This window comes from Scardinius erythrophthalmus (assembly GCF_964197995.2).
Source record: "Scardinius erythrophthalmus genome assembly, chromosome: 11".
Classification (NCBI taxonomy): Eukaryota; Metazoa; Chordata; class Actinopteri; order Cypriniformes; family Leuciscidae; genus Scardinius; species Scardinius erythrophthalmus.
The window spans coordinates 843,852-859,894 of record NC_138231.1 but is presented as its reverse complement, the minus strand read 5'-3'; the positions used below and the strand labels follow the sequence as shown (position 1 = coordinate 859,894).

General features: G+C 39.1%; 1 protein-coding gene across 2 annotated transcripts in view; it reads right to left on the bottom strand.

The window, feature by feature from the left end:
• Positions 1-2,533: 2,533 nt before the first annotated feature.
• entpd5b (ectonucleoside triphosphate diphosphohydrolase 5b) overlaps positions 2,534-16,043 on the bottom strand; it is a 28,299-nt gene continuing 14,789 nt past the window's right edge. Inside the window, exons 6-14 of one of the 2 annotated variants that reach the window (XM_081377877.1) lie at positions 15,450-15,485; positions 14,124-14,212; positions 13,330-13,409; positions 11,254-11,315; positions 11,068-11,169; positions 4,546-4,689; positions 3,495-3,551; positions 3,291-3,406; positions 2,534-3,217 (exon numbers count right to left, since the gene is read on the bottom strand). In XM_081377877.1, the coding sequence (XP_081234003.1) occupies positions 3,134-3,217; positions 3,291-3,406; positions 3,495-3,551; positions 4,546-4,689; positions 11,068-11,169; positions 11,254-11,315; positions 13,330-13,409; positions 14,124-14,212; positions 15,450-15,485 (770 nt within the window). In that variant the 3' untranslated portion in view covers positions 2,534-3,133. The remainder of the gene's footprint in view (positions 3,218-3,290; positions 3,407-3,494; positions 3,552-4,545; positions 4,690-11,067; positions 11,170-11,253; positions 11,316-13,329; positions 13,410-14,123; positions 14,213-15,449; positions 15,486-16,043) is intronic. The other variant, XM_081377878.1, reaches the window with a different exon arrangement.

Below are 16,043 nucleotides of genomic sequence, written 5' to 3'. Positions count from 1 at the left end.
GGTTTATGGATGGTTTTTAATGAATCCTGAACTTCTGGAAGTGGTTTATGGATGGTTTTTTATGAATCCTGAACTTCTGGAAGTGGTTAATGGATGGTTTTTTATGAATCCTGAACTTCTGGAAGTGGTTAATGGATGGTTTTTAATGAATCCTGAACTTCTGGAAGTGGTTTATGGATGGTTTTTTATGAATCCTGAACTTCTGGAAGTGGTTTATGGATGGTTTTTTATGAATCCTGAACTTCTGGAAGTGGTTTATGGATGGTTTTTTATGAATCCTGAACTTCTGGAAGTGGTTAATGGGTGGTTTTTTATGAATCCTGAACTTCTGGAAGTGGTTTATGGATGGTTTTTTATGAATCCTGAACTTCTGGAAGTGGTTTATGGTTGGTTTTTAATGAATCCTGAACTTCTGGAAGTGGTTTATGGATGGTTTTTTATGAATCCTGAACTTCTGGAAGTGGTTTATGGATGGTTTTTTATGAATCCTGAACTTCTGGAAGTGGTTTATGGATGGTTTTTTATGAATCCTGAACTTCTGGAAGTGGTTAATGGATGGTTTTTAATGAATCCTGAACTTCTGGAAGTGGTTTATGGATGGTTTTTTATGAATCCTGAACTTCTGGAAGTGGTTTATGGATGGTTTTTTATGAATCCTGAACTTCTGGAAGTGGTTAATGGGTGGTTTTTTATGAATCCTGAACTTCTGGAAGTGGTTTATGGATGTTTTTTTATGAATCCTGAACTTCTGGAAGTGGTTTATGGATGGTTTTTTATGAATCCTGAACTTCTGGAAGTGGTTAATGGATGGTTTTTAATGAATCCTGAACTTCTGGAAGTGGTTTATGGATGGTTTTTTATGAATCCTGAACTTCTGGAAGTGGTTAATGGGTGGTTTTTAATGAATCCTGAACTTCTGGAAGTGGTTTATGGATGGTTTTTAATGAATCCTGAACTTCTGGAAGTGGTTTATGGATGGTTTTTAATGAATCCTGAACTTCTGGAAGTGGTTTATGGATGGTTTTTAATGAATCCTGAACTTCTGGAAGTGGTTTATGGATGGTTTTTTATGAATCCTGAACTTCTGGAAGTGGTTAATGGATGGTTTTTAATGAATCCTGAACTTCTGGAAGTGGTTTATGGATGGTTTTTTATGAATCCTGAACTTCTGGAAGTGGTTAATGGGTGGTTTTTAATGAATCCTGAACTTCTGGAAGTGGTTTATGGATGGTTTTTAATGAATCCTGAACTTCTGGAAGTGGTTTATGGATGGTTTTTAATGAATCCTGAACTTCTGGAAGTGGTTTATGGATGGTTTTTAATGAATCCTGAACTTCTGGAAGTGGTTTATGGATGGTTTTTTATGAATCCTGAACTTCTGGAAGTGGTTAATGGATGGTTTTTTATGAATCCTGAACTTCTGGAAGTGGTTTATGGATGGTTTTTTATTAATCCTGAACTTCTGGAAGTGGTTTATGGATGGTTTTTTATGAATCCTGAACTTCTGGAAGTGGTTAATGGATGGTTTTTAATGAATCCTGAACTTCTGGAAGTGGTTTATGGATGGTTTTTTATGAATCCTGAACTTCTGGAAGTGGTTAATGGGTGGTTTTTAATGAATCCTGAACTTCTGGAAGTGGTTTATGGATGGTTTTTAATGAATCCTGAACTTCTGGAAGTGGTTTATGGATGTTTTTTTATGAATCCTGAACTTCTGGAAGTGGTTAATGGATGGTTTTTTATGAATCCTGAACTTCTGGAAGTGGTTTATGGATGGTTTTTAATGAATCCTGAACTTCTGGAAGTGGTTTATGGATGGTTTTTTATGAATCCTGAACTTCTGGAAGTGGTTCATGGATGGTTTTTAATGAATCCTAAACTTCTGGAAGTGGTTTATGGATGGTTTTTAATGAATCCTGAACTTCTGGAAGTGGTTTATGGATGGTTTTTAATGAATCCTGAACTTCTGGAAGTGGTTTATGGATGGTTTTTTATGAATCCTGAACTTCTGGAAGTGGTTCATGGATGGTTTTTAATGAATCCTGAACTTCTGGAAGTGGTTTATGGATGGTTTTTAATGAATCCTGAACTTCTGGAAGTGGTTTATGGATGGTTTTTTATGAATCCTGAACTTCTGGAAGTGGTTCATGGATGGTTTTTAATGAATCCTAAACTTCTGGAAGTGGTTTATGGATGGTTTTTTATGAATCCTGAACTTCTGGAAGTGGTTTATGGTTGGTTTTTAATGAATCCTGAACTTCTGGAAGTGGTTTATGGATGGTTTTTTATGAATCCTGAACTTCTGGAAGTGGTTTATGGTTGGTTTTTAATGAATCCTAAACTTCTGGAAGTGGTTTATGGATGGTTTTTAATGAATCCTGAACTTCTGGAAGTGGTTTATGGATGGTTTTTAATGAATCCTGAACTTCTGGAAGTGGTTTATGGATGGTTTTTTATGAATCCTGAACTTCTGGAAGTGGTTAATGGATGGTTTTTTATGAATCCTGAACTTCTGGAAGTGGTTTATGGATGGTTTTTAATGAATCCTGAACTTCTGGAAGTGGTTTATGGATGGTTTTTTATGAATCCTGAACTTCTGGAAGTGGTTCATGGATGGTTTTTAATGAATCCTAAACTTCTGGAAGTGGTTTATGGATGGTTTTTTATGAATCCTGAACTTCTGGAAGTGGTTTATGGATGGTTTTTAATGAATCCTGAACTTCTGGAAGTGGTTTATGGTTGGTTTTTTATGAATCCTGAACTTCTGGAAGTGGTTTATGGATGTTTTTTTATGAATCCTGAACTTCTGGAAGTGGTTAATGGATGGTTTTTTATGAATCCTGAACTTCTGGAAGTGGTTCATGGATGGTTTTTAATGAATCCTGAACTTCTGGAAGTGGTTAATGGATGGTTTTTAATGAATGGAAGTGGTTTATGGTTGGTTTTTAATGAATCCTGAACTTCTGGAAGTGGTTTATGGATGGTTTTTAATGAATCCTTAACTTCTGGAAGTGGTTCATGGGTGGTTTTTAATGAATGGAAGTGGTTTATGGGTGGTTTTTAATGAATCCTGAACTTCTGGAAGTGGTTCATGGTTGGTTTTTAATGAATGGAAGTGGTTTATGGGTGGTTTTTAATGAATCCTGAACTTCTGGAAATGGTTGATGGCGGCACCCAAAGCCCAGCTGGTTTCCACGTTCCTCACCTTCTTGGTTAGCTGTGTAAACACAAGCATTGGCGTTAACCATCTAACCTCGAGTAAAGCAAACACGGCAGAAACACTAACGTACCTGCAGAACGGTGCTTTCTTTAAAACCAAAGCCGTCTTTCAGCAGACAGATGATGTACGTTAGATCCATACAGAGGAACTCATTGAGTTGACTGCGCTTCGACGGTCGGTTACACACTGCAACAAGTGAGCTCATTTTCAGTTCTGTCAACATGATCAAATATGAGATGAGAACATGTAAATAAAGATTAAACGTAAAGCTCACCCTTTTTCGCTCGTTTCCTAAAGTCTCGGATCTTCACGGCTCCTCCTCTGGTTTCATCTGAGATTCATCATCAGCAAAAACAAACAAAAAGCAGAAACAGTTAAAGTGAGACATATATTAAATAAGTGCTTAATTAATGTCGTGTTGTGTTGAGGATTTACTTTTTCCTTGAAGACATTTGACAAACTTACTGACAATCATTTTCTTAATCAAATTTTTTGTTGTTTTTAATCACTTTTGTAATTTTTTGTGCGTTTTTTCTCACCTTGCTACACTTGCGGTGTTCCGGGTCAAAAATTACCCGCCTTTTAAAACTGTCTTGTTAATCTCTGGTTACGCTAATTTATCACCAAATATTGGATTTATATTTTTTGATCAACTTGTTTTCTTTCAGTTAGCACAGGTTTTGTATTTCTGTTATGGATCTGACTGATCGTAGGCCTCATGGATCTGAGTTTATGCAGCTGTTTTTTGAGGTGAAATTTTTTTATTAAACTCCAAAAAACTGCATAAACTCAGATTCATGAAGCCTACAATCAATCAGATCCATAACAGAAATACAAAACCTCTGCTAACTGAAAGAAAACGATAAAAAGATGAAATCCAATATTTGGCGAGAACATAGCATAACGAGATTTACAAGACATTTTTAAAAGCGGGTCATTTTTGACCCGGAACACTAAATTAGGTAAAGGATTTTAAGCACTGTGGGTGGAAATAAAAAAGCAGAACAAACAAGTTTGTAATCAAAAAGCTTATCATCATTTTACTCATTCTTTATTTTACCAGGTTAAAATCTCTTTTATAAGAGTGTCCTGGCCAAGTCAGCAGCGTTAATAATACAGACATACAAATACACATCAAAACACAATCAAGAATCACAACAGCAATTCAACAAAGGATAAAACACATAATCCGTTAAAAGTAACTTAAAAGATTATTGACTATCAAATAATATAGCCAGGTACTTAGGTACTTGCACAACACACAGGTACACAAGGTGCGCAACACATTTTATGTTTGTTCCTTTGGAAGATATTGATGGTCTTACCGATGAGTCCGGCTTCGACAGCGTGATCGAAGTAATACGAGAAGGCGTAGAAGCTGGCGCTGTCCTTCAGCTCGAGAGGCTGTTTAATGAAGCCCTTCACCACCTTCAGCATCTCCTGGTAACATGTCCTGAAGCCCCGCACACCTGAACAACACAACACATCAACACCTGAAGAACAAAACACATGAACACCACAACATCTGAACACCACAACACATGAACACCACAACACATAAACACCACAACACATGAACACCACAACATCTGAACACCACAACACATGAACACCACAACACATGAACACCACAACACATGAACACCAGAACACATGAACACCACAACACATGAACACCACAACACATGAACACCACAACACATGAACACCAAAACACATGAACACCAAAACACATGAACACCACAACACATGAAGAACAAAACACATGAACACCAAAACACATGAACACCAAAACACATGAACACCAGAACACATGAAGAACAAAACACATGAACACCAAAACACATGAACACCAAAACACATGAACACCAAAACACATGAACACCACAACACATGAAGAACAAAACACATGAACACCAAAACACATGAACACCAAAACACATGAACACCACAACACATGAAGAACAAAACACATGAACACCAAAACACATGAACACCAAAACACATGAACACCAGAACACATGAACACCACAACACATGAACACCACAACACATGAACACCACAACACATGAACACCAGAACACATGAACAACACAACACATGAACACCACAACATCTGAACACCACAACACATGAACACCACAACACATGAACACCACAACATCTGAACACCACAACACATGAACACCACAACACATGAACACCAAAACACATGAACACCTGAACACATGAAGAACAAAACACATGAACACCACAACATCTGAACACCACAACACATGAACACCACAACACATGAACACCAGAACACATGAACACCACAACATCTGAACACCACAACACATGAACACCACAACACATGAAGAACACAACAACACCTGAACACCAGAACACATGAACACCACAACACATGAAGAACACAACAACACATGAACACCAGAACACATGAACACCAGAACATATGAACACCAGAACACATGAACACCAGAACACATGAACACCACAACACATGAACACCAGAACACATGAACACCAGAACACATGAACACCACAACACATGAACACCACAACACATGAAGAACAACAACACCTGAACACCACAACACATGAACACCAGAACACATGAACACCAGAACACATGAACACCACAACACATGAAGAACACTACAACACCTGAACACCAGAACATATGAACACCAGAACACATGAACACCACAACACATGAAGAACACTACAACACCTGAACACCAGAACATATGAACACCAGAACACAAGAACACCACAACACATGAAGAACACAACAACACATGAACACCAGAACACATGAACACCACAACACATGAACACCAGAACATATGAACACCAGAACACATGAACACCAGAACACATGAACACCACAACACATGAACACCAGAACACATGAACACCACAACACATGAACACCACAACACATGAACACCAGAACATATGAACACCAGAACACATGAACACCAGAACACATGAACACCACAACACATGAACACCAGAACACATGAACACCACAACACATGAACACCACAACACATGAACACCACAACACATGAACACCGCAACACATGAACACCAGAACACATGAACACCGCAACACATGAACACCAGAACACATGAACACCAGAACACATGAACACCAGAACACATGAACACCGCAACACATGAACACCGCAACACATGAACACCGCAACACATGAACACCACAACACATGAACACCAGAACACATGAACACCACAACACATGAACACCACAACACATGAACACCACAACACATGAACACCACAACACATGAACACCACAACACCAGAACACATGAACACCACAACATATGAACACCACAACACATGAACACCAGAACACATGAACACCAGAACACATGAACACCACAACACATGAACACCAGAACACATGAACACCAGAACACATGAAGAACACTACAACACCTGAACACCAGAACACATGAACACCACAACACATGAACACCACAACACATGAACACCACAACACATGAACACCACAACACATGAACACCACAACACCAGAACACATGAACACCACAACATATGAACACCACAACACATGAACACCAGAACACATGAACACCACAACATATGAACACCACAACACATGAACACCAGAACACATGAACACCAGAACACATGAACACCACAACACATGAACACCAGAACACATGAACACCAGAACACATGAAGAACACTACAACACCTGAACACCAGAACATATGAACACCAGAACACATGAACACCACAACACATGAAGAACACTACAACACCTGAACACCACAACACATGAACACCAGAACACATGAACACCAGAACACATGAAGAACACTACAACACCTGAACACCAGAACATATGAACACCAGAACACATGAACACCACAACACATGAAGAACACTACAACACCTGAACACCACAACACCTGAACACCAGAACATATGAACACCAGAACACATCAACACCACAACACATGAACAGCACAACACATGAAGAACACTACAACACATGAACACCAGAACACATGAACACCAGAACACATGAACACCAGAACACATGAAGAACACTACAACACATGAACACCAGAACACATGAACACCAGAACACATGAACACCAGAACACATGAAGAACACTACAACACCTGAACACCAGAACATATGAACACCACAACACATGAACAGCACAACACATGAAGAACACTACAACACATGAACACCACAACACATGAACACCACAACACATGAACAGCACAACACATGAAGAACACTACAACACATGAACACCACAACACATGAACACCAGAACACATGAACACCAGAACACATGAAGAACACTACAACACCTGAACACCAGAACATATGAACACCAGAACACATGAACACCACAACACATGAAGAACACTACAACACCTGAACACCACAACACCTGAACACCAGAACATATGAACACCAGAACACATCAACACCACAACACATGAACAGCACAACACATGAAGAACACTACAACACCTGAACACCAGAACACATCAACACCACAACACATGAACAGCACAACACCAGAACACATGAACACCACAACACATGAACACCAGAACACATGAACACCACAACACATGAACACCAGAACACCTGAACACAGCACATGAACACCAGAACACATGAACACCACAACACATAAACACCACAACACATGAACACCAGAACACATGAACACCACAACACATGAACACCACAACACCTGAACACCAGAACACATGAACACCAGAACACATGAACACCACAACACATGAACACCACAACACATGAACACCACAACACCTGAACACCACAACACATGAACACCACAACATCTGAACACCACAACACATGAACACCACAACACATGAGCACCAGAACACATGACCACCACAACACATGAACACCACAACACATGAACACCACAACACATCAACACCACAACACATCAACACCACAACACATGAACACCACAACACATCAACACCACAACACATGAACACCACAACACATGAACAGCACAACACATGAACACCAGAACACATGAACACCACAACACATGAACACCAGAACACATGAACACCACAACACATGAACACCAGAACACATGAACACCACAACACATGAACACCACAACACATGAACACCACAACACATGAACACCACAACACATCAACACCACAACACATCAACACCACAACACATGAACACCACAACACATGAACACCACAACACATGAACACCAGAACACATGAACACCACAACACCTGAACACCAGAACACATCAACACCACAACACATGAACACCACAACACATGAACACCACAACACATCAACACCACAACACATCAACACCACAACACATCAACACCACAACACATGAACACCACAACACATGAACAGCACAACACATGAACACCACAACACATGAACACCAGAACACATGAACACCACAACACATGAACACCACAACACCTGAACACCACAACACATGAACACCACAACACCTGAACACCACAACACATGAACACCAGAACACATGAACACCACAACACATGAACACCACAACACATGAACACCACAACACCTGAACACCAGAACACATCAACACCACAACACATGAACACCACAACACATGAACACCACAACACATGAACACCAGAACACATGAACACCACAACACATGAACACCACAACACATCAACACCACAACACATCAACACCACAACACATGAACACCACAACACATGAACAGCACAACACATGAACACCAGAACATATGAACACCAGAACACATGAACAGCACAACACATGAACACCAGAACATATGAACACCAGAACACATGAACACCAGAACACCTGAAGAAACCACTCTTAGCAACGTAAACATGTTTGATCTCATTGATATTGTTCATTGAAGCTTGTAGAGTTTTGTGAGAGATCGAGTAAGCGAGTGTACCTGCATTTACAGTAGACACAGCATTTCTTTCAGGTCAGTCCTATATTCATGATAAAAACTCTGTTTAAATGTCCTCAGCGATATCTTGTTGTTTTAACAGTTAAAGGGTTTTCCTGTGACACGCTAGTCATTTGTCAGTTGAGTCTTGCTTCTCCGTGATCATAAGTTTCAGTCCGTTCAACATTAAAGTCTTCTCTACTCACTGACTCACTCATAAAGACAGTCTTTAATAATGGATGTAACTTTTGCTGCTGTTTACGGTCAGGGACTATTTTTTCCAGCGGAAGGAAGGCTTTTCGTGATTTTACTTCATGAAAGTTGCATAGATACATATTTTTCGGCTTTAATATTGGTATTGTTTGGAAACCGTTGTCTAAAAGCAATAAGGTACTCGAGGCTAGTGCTGTATTGGAAATAATCATGACTCTGCTTCGCATTGAGCCTAACAACACCCTTCAGCCATGACTTATTCATCATACAGCACAGCCTTGAGGACCTTATTGCTCACATATAGGGCCCTATTTTAACGATCTGAAATGCAAGTATCACGCGCGAAACGCAAGTAACTTTGTGGGCGGATCTCGGGCACTGTTGCTATTATACCGGCGGGATAAATGACTCTTGCGCCCGACGCAAATCTAAAATGTGTTGGTCTGAAGTAGCTTCATTACTCATAGGTGTGGTTTGGGTGTAACGTGAAATAAACCAATCAGAGCGTCATCTCACATTCCCTTTAAGAGCAGGCGCGCTTGTTCCATGGCGGATCGCTATTATAACGGCGGATTTGCCAGGAGCGGTTCACAGCCGAGGAGACCGACGTTCTCGTCAGGGCCGTAAAACACAGAGAAGTGACATTGGGGACGGAGAAACACACCCAGATTAGCTTCGGTTAAACAGGCGTATGATAATTTGGGTAAATGTGTAAGCTAGATTTTTGACTATTTTTCACATCTTCATGGACACAACAATGATTTCCCTCGTGTGGTAATATTTTTCCTTGTAATAATGTATGGTTTTCTAAAAATTAAAACTGCTGCGTCTGTGTAGATGAGAGAATCAAAGTGTGTGTGTGTTGTGAACACGCTACATTATGGCCAAGCATGCGCCCTTAAAATAGCCTCTGAATAACATGCGCAACGCGGCACTGACTTTAGACGAGGTTTCTCCTGGTCTGTGGCGGAATTGTTTTCTGAAGCTGCAAAATAGCACCAGGGAACGTTTGCGCCGGAACACACCTCCTCTTTTCGCTGAACCTCCCCCGGGAGCGCAAGTTCATTCCCTAATTTTCCAACGTGCGTCTGTGGAGGAAAGAGTCTGCTGTGCGCGGGTGAGAAATAGGAATGATACATGTGTCGCTGTACAAAGTCAATTGCGCTGGGTGCAAGATAGGGCCCTATATTTATACAGCGCTTTTTACAACACACAGTGTTTCAGAGCAGCTTTACAGAGATAACAGGAAAATAATGCAACAAAGTTTGTTTCCAGAAGAAAATAGCGTCTCAGTCCAGTTTAAGTAAGTGATGGTTCATTTCTGCTGTAAAAAAGTTATTAATTTAGTTCAGTTATATATATATATATATATATATATATATATATGTATATATATATATATATATAGCGGCTCTGGAGAAAACAGTGATGCCATCGTCCAGCTCAGTTCAGTTCTCATATAATGGAGTCAGTGCAGGAGATCAAAAATACTGTTTCTTTCTTTATGGTCCTAAAAACAGGCATAATTGTGAAATGTAATTTCTGTTATTTGATGTTGTGGTGAAGTGTGTGTGTGTGTGTGTGTGTGTGTGTGTGTGTGTGTGTGTGTGTGTTACCGTGGGTGACTCCGCTGACGTGGTAAGTTAACCCTCCGAAGCTGAAGTGGCCGGAGTGTTTTTTGGGCAGACAAGAGCTTCGGAAAACCTTCTTCTCCAGACCTGTGACACACACATCAACACACACACATCAACACACACATGAACCATGAACTGATCTCCTGATCCTGATCCGTGTTTTCCCACCGTCTGAACGCAGCGCTCCGAGCGCCAACAGCCGAGCCGCTTTGATCCCGTTCCCAAGGTAACTGTGAAGATGAGATATTATTAGCATTAATTCTTATCCTGAAATAGCTCTTGTTTTTAGATTACTCCAGATATCACTTGAGTTTTATGTTTTTAAGTGTGTATGTGTGAGTGTGTATGAGTGTGTATGTGTGAGTGTGTAAGCGTGAGTGTGTATGTGTGAGTGTGTATGTGTGAGTGTGTACGTGTGAGTGTGTATGTGTGTGTGTGTGTGTGTGTGTGTGTGTGTGTGTGTGTGTGTGTGTGTGTGTGAGTGTGTGTGTGTGTGTGTGTGTGTGTGTGTGAGTGTGTGTGTGTGTGTGTGTGTGTGTGAGTGAGTGTGTGTGTGTGTGTGTGTGTACCTGTTTTTCTATCCCGGTGGGGACTTCAACCTGAATGCACACAGACTCATGGGGACTCGTGTCACAGTGGGGACCTAAATTGAGGTCAAAGAGTATAGAAGTAACAAGAGGCGAAACTCAATAGAACGTTCCATTGCAACAAACTCACCCATGCGCAGAGCTGCAGCTCCGCCATCTTGGACTGAACGCAACACAGCTGTCATAGAATTGAACGATACCGGGTTCAAATTCAAAAGCGGTTAAATTAACTAAAAAATTAGTTTATAGTTTTTAATATCTCTAGAGCAGACATCCCATGTCTCCCGGAAGAACCGGGAGTCTCCCGCATATTGATAGCGGCTTTCTGATGCCCGCAAATTAGCTAAAACCACCCGGAATCTAGAGCGAGCGAGCAAGAGCGCGCAGCTCCAAACCGTGTAACGTTAGAGCACACGGCAGAAAGGGTGAGGGAGCGAGATATCAACATATCAACCTAAAATGTGGAACACAACTTGTTCAGATTTTTTGCTTTCATTTTCTTGCAGTTCTAGAGTAAAATATATTTTGTATAAAATATAAATAATTATATTTTTTAAATGTGTACATTTTAATAAACTCAAACTTATATAACTTTTTTCTGTTTCACTTTCATAATTTATTTCACTTCAACAATAATCTGACAAATTAAAACAAGACCAACCATATGTCTAAATTCCAAAGCATTCTTAAATTACAACCATTTAAGTTTGGATAGTGATTTTCATGTTTATGCGAAAAAAAGGTGACAGTTAATTTCGTGATAACAATGAATTAATAAAGCGGTCATTTGCCAGGTTAGGTGTTCATATATCTCTGAAAGTATGCGATTTAAAAAGCCCATTTCGAGTCTTGACAATTTCGACCAAATACATTAGCAAACTGTTACTGCTGTTATGGGATAGCTTACATTAACGTTACAGCACCTGTTATCGTTGACGTTAGCTCACTTTAAAGTTCATAAAACCTTTTCTACTTTACCTCTCTGGATCTTTAGGGAATCTATGAAATGCTAGTTGATTGGTTGTACACTGGTAGTTGTTGCAGTTGATGGCAGAACACTGTTTTCTTTGTTTCCAATTATTTCCAGACATATTGTTAATGCTGTACAGTAGTTGTGCTAACGGTAAAATCGTTGGTTCAGTCCAAAATGGCGGCCGCGCTACCGAAGCACCACCTAGTGGCTGTTGTCAAAACTGCAACGGAGTTTCGCCTCTTGTTACTTCTATACTCTTTGTTGAGGTCCCCATGGGTAAACAAGCTTATAAATCATACAGAATTAGTTTTTTTGGAAATGTAAAAATGCAGAAAGTTTTCTGTGATGGGTAGGTTTAGGGGTAGGGTTAGTGTGAGGGGACAGAATATACAGTGTGTACAGTATAAAAACCATTACGTCTATGGAGAGTCCCCACAAAGATAGTAAACCAGACGTGTGTGTGTGTGTGTGTGTGTGTGTGAGCGAGTGAGTGAGTGAGTGAATGAGTGAGTGAGAGTATGTATGTGTGTGTGTGAGTGAGTGAGTGAGTGAGTGAGTGAGTGAGTGAGTGAGTGTGTGTTTGTTTGTGTGTGTGTGTGTGTGTGTGTGTGTGTGTGTGTGTGTGTGTGTGTGTGTGTGTGTGTGTGTGTGTGTGTGTGTGTGTGTGTGTGTGTGTGTGTGTACCTGTGTGTGTAGAGCTCATACGTGGAGTTGAACATGTGGAATCTGGTGATGTAATCAGTCGGCGCGCTTTCAACAGTCTTCTGTGACGAACCAATCAGGAGGAGGAAATATAAACATCAAAACCAGTTTCTGACAGAAGAGTTTGTCCCAAAACACACAAACAAAAGCTCACTCAAAATATCAATAAATACTATAATAGTACATACAGTAAAACATCTGATAACTGTGATGCTGCAGATGATTACTATAGTACAGTTATCTCTCTCTATTACAGTACAAAATGATCTGTAATATATTAGTTCAGTCTAAAACTACAATATTTTTCTGGTAACGCTTTACAATAAAGTCTCATTTGTCGACATTTTGCATTACCATTAACTAACATAAACAATCAATGAACAACATATTTTTTTGTTACAACATTTAATAATCTTTGTTATTGTTCATGGTCACACAGAATCTCAATCCTCAGACTATCCGTCCTAAACCGCTTTGGAAATTAGACTTAATGCGTCCCAAATCAAAGTATAATGAAATGAGTGTTCGAAAGACACCCGGACGGTCTACTAATCGATTAGAACTACAAACTCGGATAAAAAGTGTTAAAAACTACAAACATGGCGAATGTGAGAGCCTGAGGTTTAGATAAAGGGGTTTGAGTGATTAATCAGTGTCTAGCCTGACCAGAAGATTTTTATTCAGTGTTATCCATATTATAGTTCTTTTGGAACAACATTGTGACCTTTTCTAAAGATACGTGTGGTCATTAACGGGTCACACGAGCAGTGGCTGACCTTTGACCTCGGGAGGAATGTGATTTGCGTGGATCCGCCGCCCAGGTCGAGGATTCCCACCGTCTTCTGCGCGCCGCGCTCGAGCCGGTCTGAAACACCAGCGCAAACACTCACACACGCAGATCTCGTCTGTAACGCAACTGAGGCACTTTATAAAGTCACATGGTTAATAAAAAGCTGTATAAAACGTTGATCCCTCATCCTTCCCTCGCACATGTCTGTCCCTCGCGGGTTAAAATGACCCCAAGCCCTGAAATATTATTTTATTTTTTGTCCTAAAAGCTTATTTGGTCCCACTTTATATTGAGTGGCTTTAAGTACTATGTACTTACATTGAAATTAATAATTTGATAAAATGGACTTATTGTGTACAAACATGTTTCTACATTGTACTTATATTTTAAAAATGCCTGCATGTAATAACAGCTGTAATTAATCAATGTAATCACATGTGTGATGGGGTTTTACAATACAACACCAACACAATAAGTAAGTAAAGTGTATTGATTTTTCGATGTAAGGAAATAGGCCCTAGTACTTAAATCCACTTAATATAAAGTGTGACCACTTATTTTTATTTCATTTTGATATTTTTAATGCAAAAAATTTTTTTGGGAGATTTTTTGTTATTTTTTCTTATATTTAACTTTAAATAACTAGATTTGATCAATAAATAATAAATAAATAGTAATGTAAGCACATTCTTTCAACTTAAATTCAAAATAACACAATTTCATGCATAACCCTTTTATCCAGCTCTAGATATCTTACATTGTGTGTCTTTGACCTCTTGTGGAAAAATAATAATATATCATGATATTTCATGACTCTAGATGGCCTTATATCTCTATATGGAGTGAACGAGCTGTTCCTCTGGGTCCTAAAGTCAGTTCGCTTCAGTGTGCATTCAGATACACATGTAGACATTATAAAATCATTTTTTGCCAAAATTTTAACATTTTTAGTTTGAATTCTGAGCATTATTAGGTTTTTCTATGTGAACTGAAGCATTCCTCACATTCCATTCATTCCTACAGGGTCAAATTGACCCGGATTTGTTACAAAACTGCTCGAATACATTAAAAAAAAAGTGCGACAAAAGAAAGGTTCTGGTTAAGACACATTCAGGTGATACTCTGCTTAAATATATCTCAGAATAAAAATGTCTGTTATCAAAAACAGAGTTTGACTTTCAGTGAATGACCATGTAGACTTGATCGTGCCTAGATGTAAAATGACAGTTACGGTAATAAAAAACAATTGTTCACTGAAGTAAAACAGCATTTAGTGTTGACATGAGACTCATAAGCTTCTATTCAGACTCACCGGTCAGGAAGTTGACGGTGATCCAGGCCAGAATCCCTGAGAACAACACAAACTCTTCTTTATAAACACAACTCACTCATTTATTCTCTACTGCATTTCTTGTATTGTTTCTTCACTTAAATTACACTCAAGGAAGTTATAAAACTAACTTTATAAATACATAATTATATATTTTTAAATGGTGTATGTCATAAAATTAAAACATACATCAAAACAGATCTAGTAAATATAATGAACATGTAATCTAGTGCATGTGTGTCAGAAGCTCCTCTCTAGAGTTGTTCTTCTGTAGAGTTTGTTCACTGAAAGGCTTTTCTGGGGTAAACGTGACATTACGTGACATCATTGTTCTCTTGACGGCTGAAACACTGATTGATGGATTACATCACACTAATGTCAACCCTAACCCTAACCAAATAATTATACATTAAACATCATTGTTGCATTAAATAGAAAATGTGACTAACAATTATCACAATGCAAAAATCTAATGCACCTAAAAAAAGTCATTTTTTAATGAAAAAAAATTCATTGATTCTAATTAAAAAATGTTATATCAGCATAAATTTACAATACAGTAAATGCAAATGTATA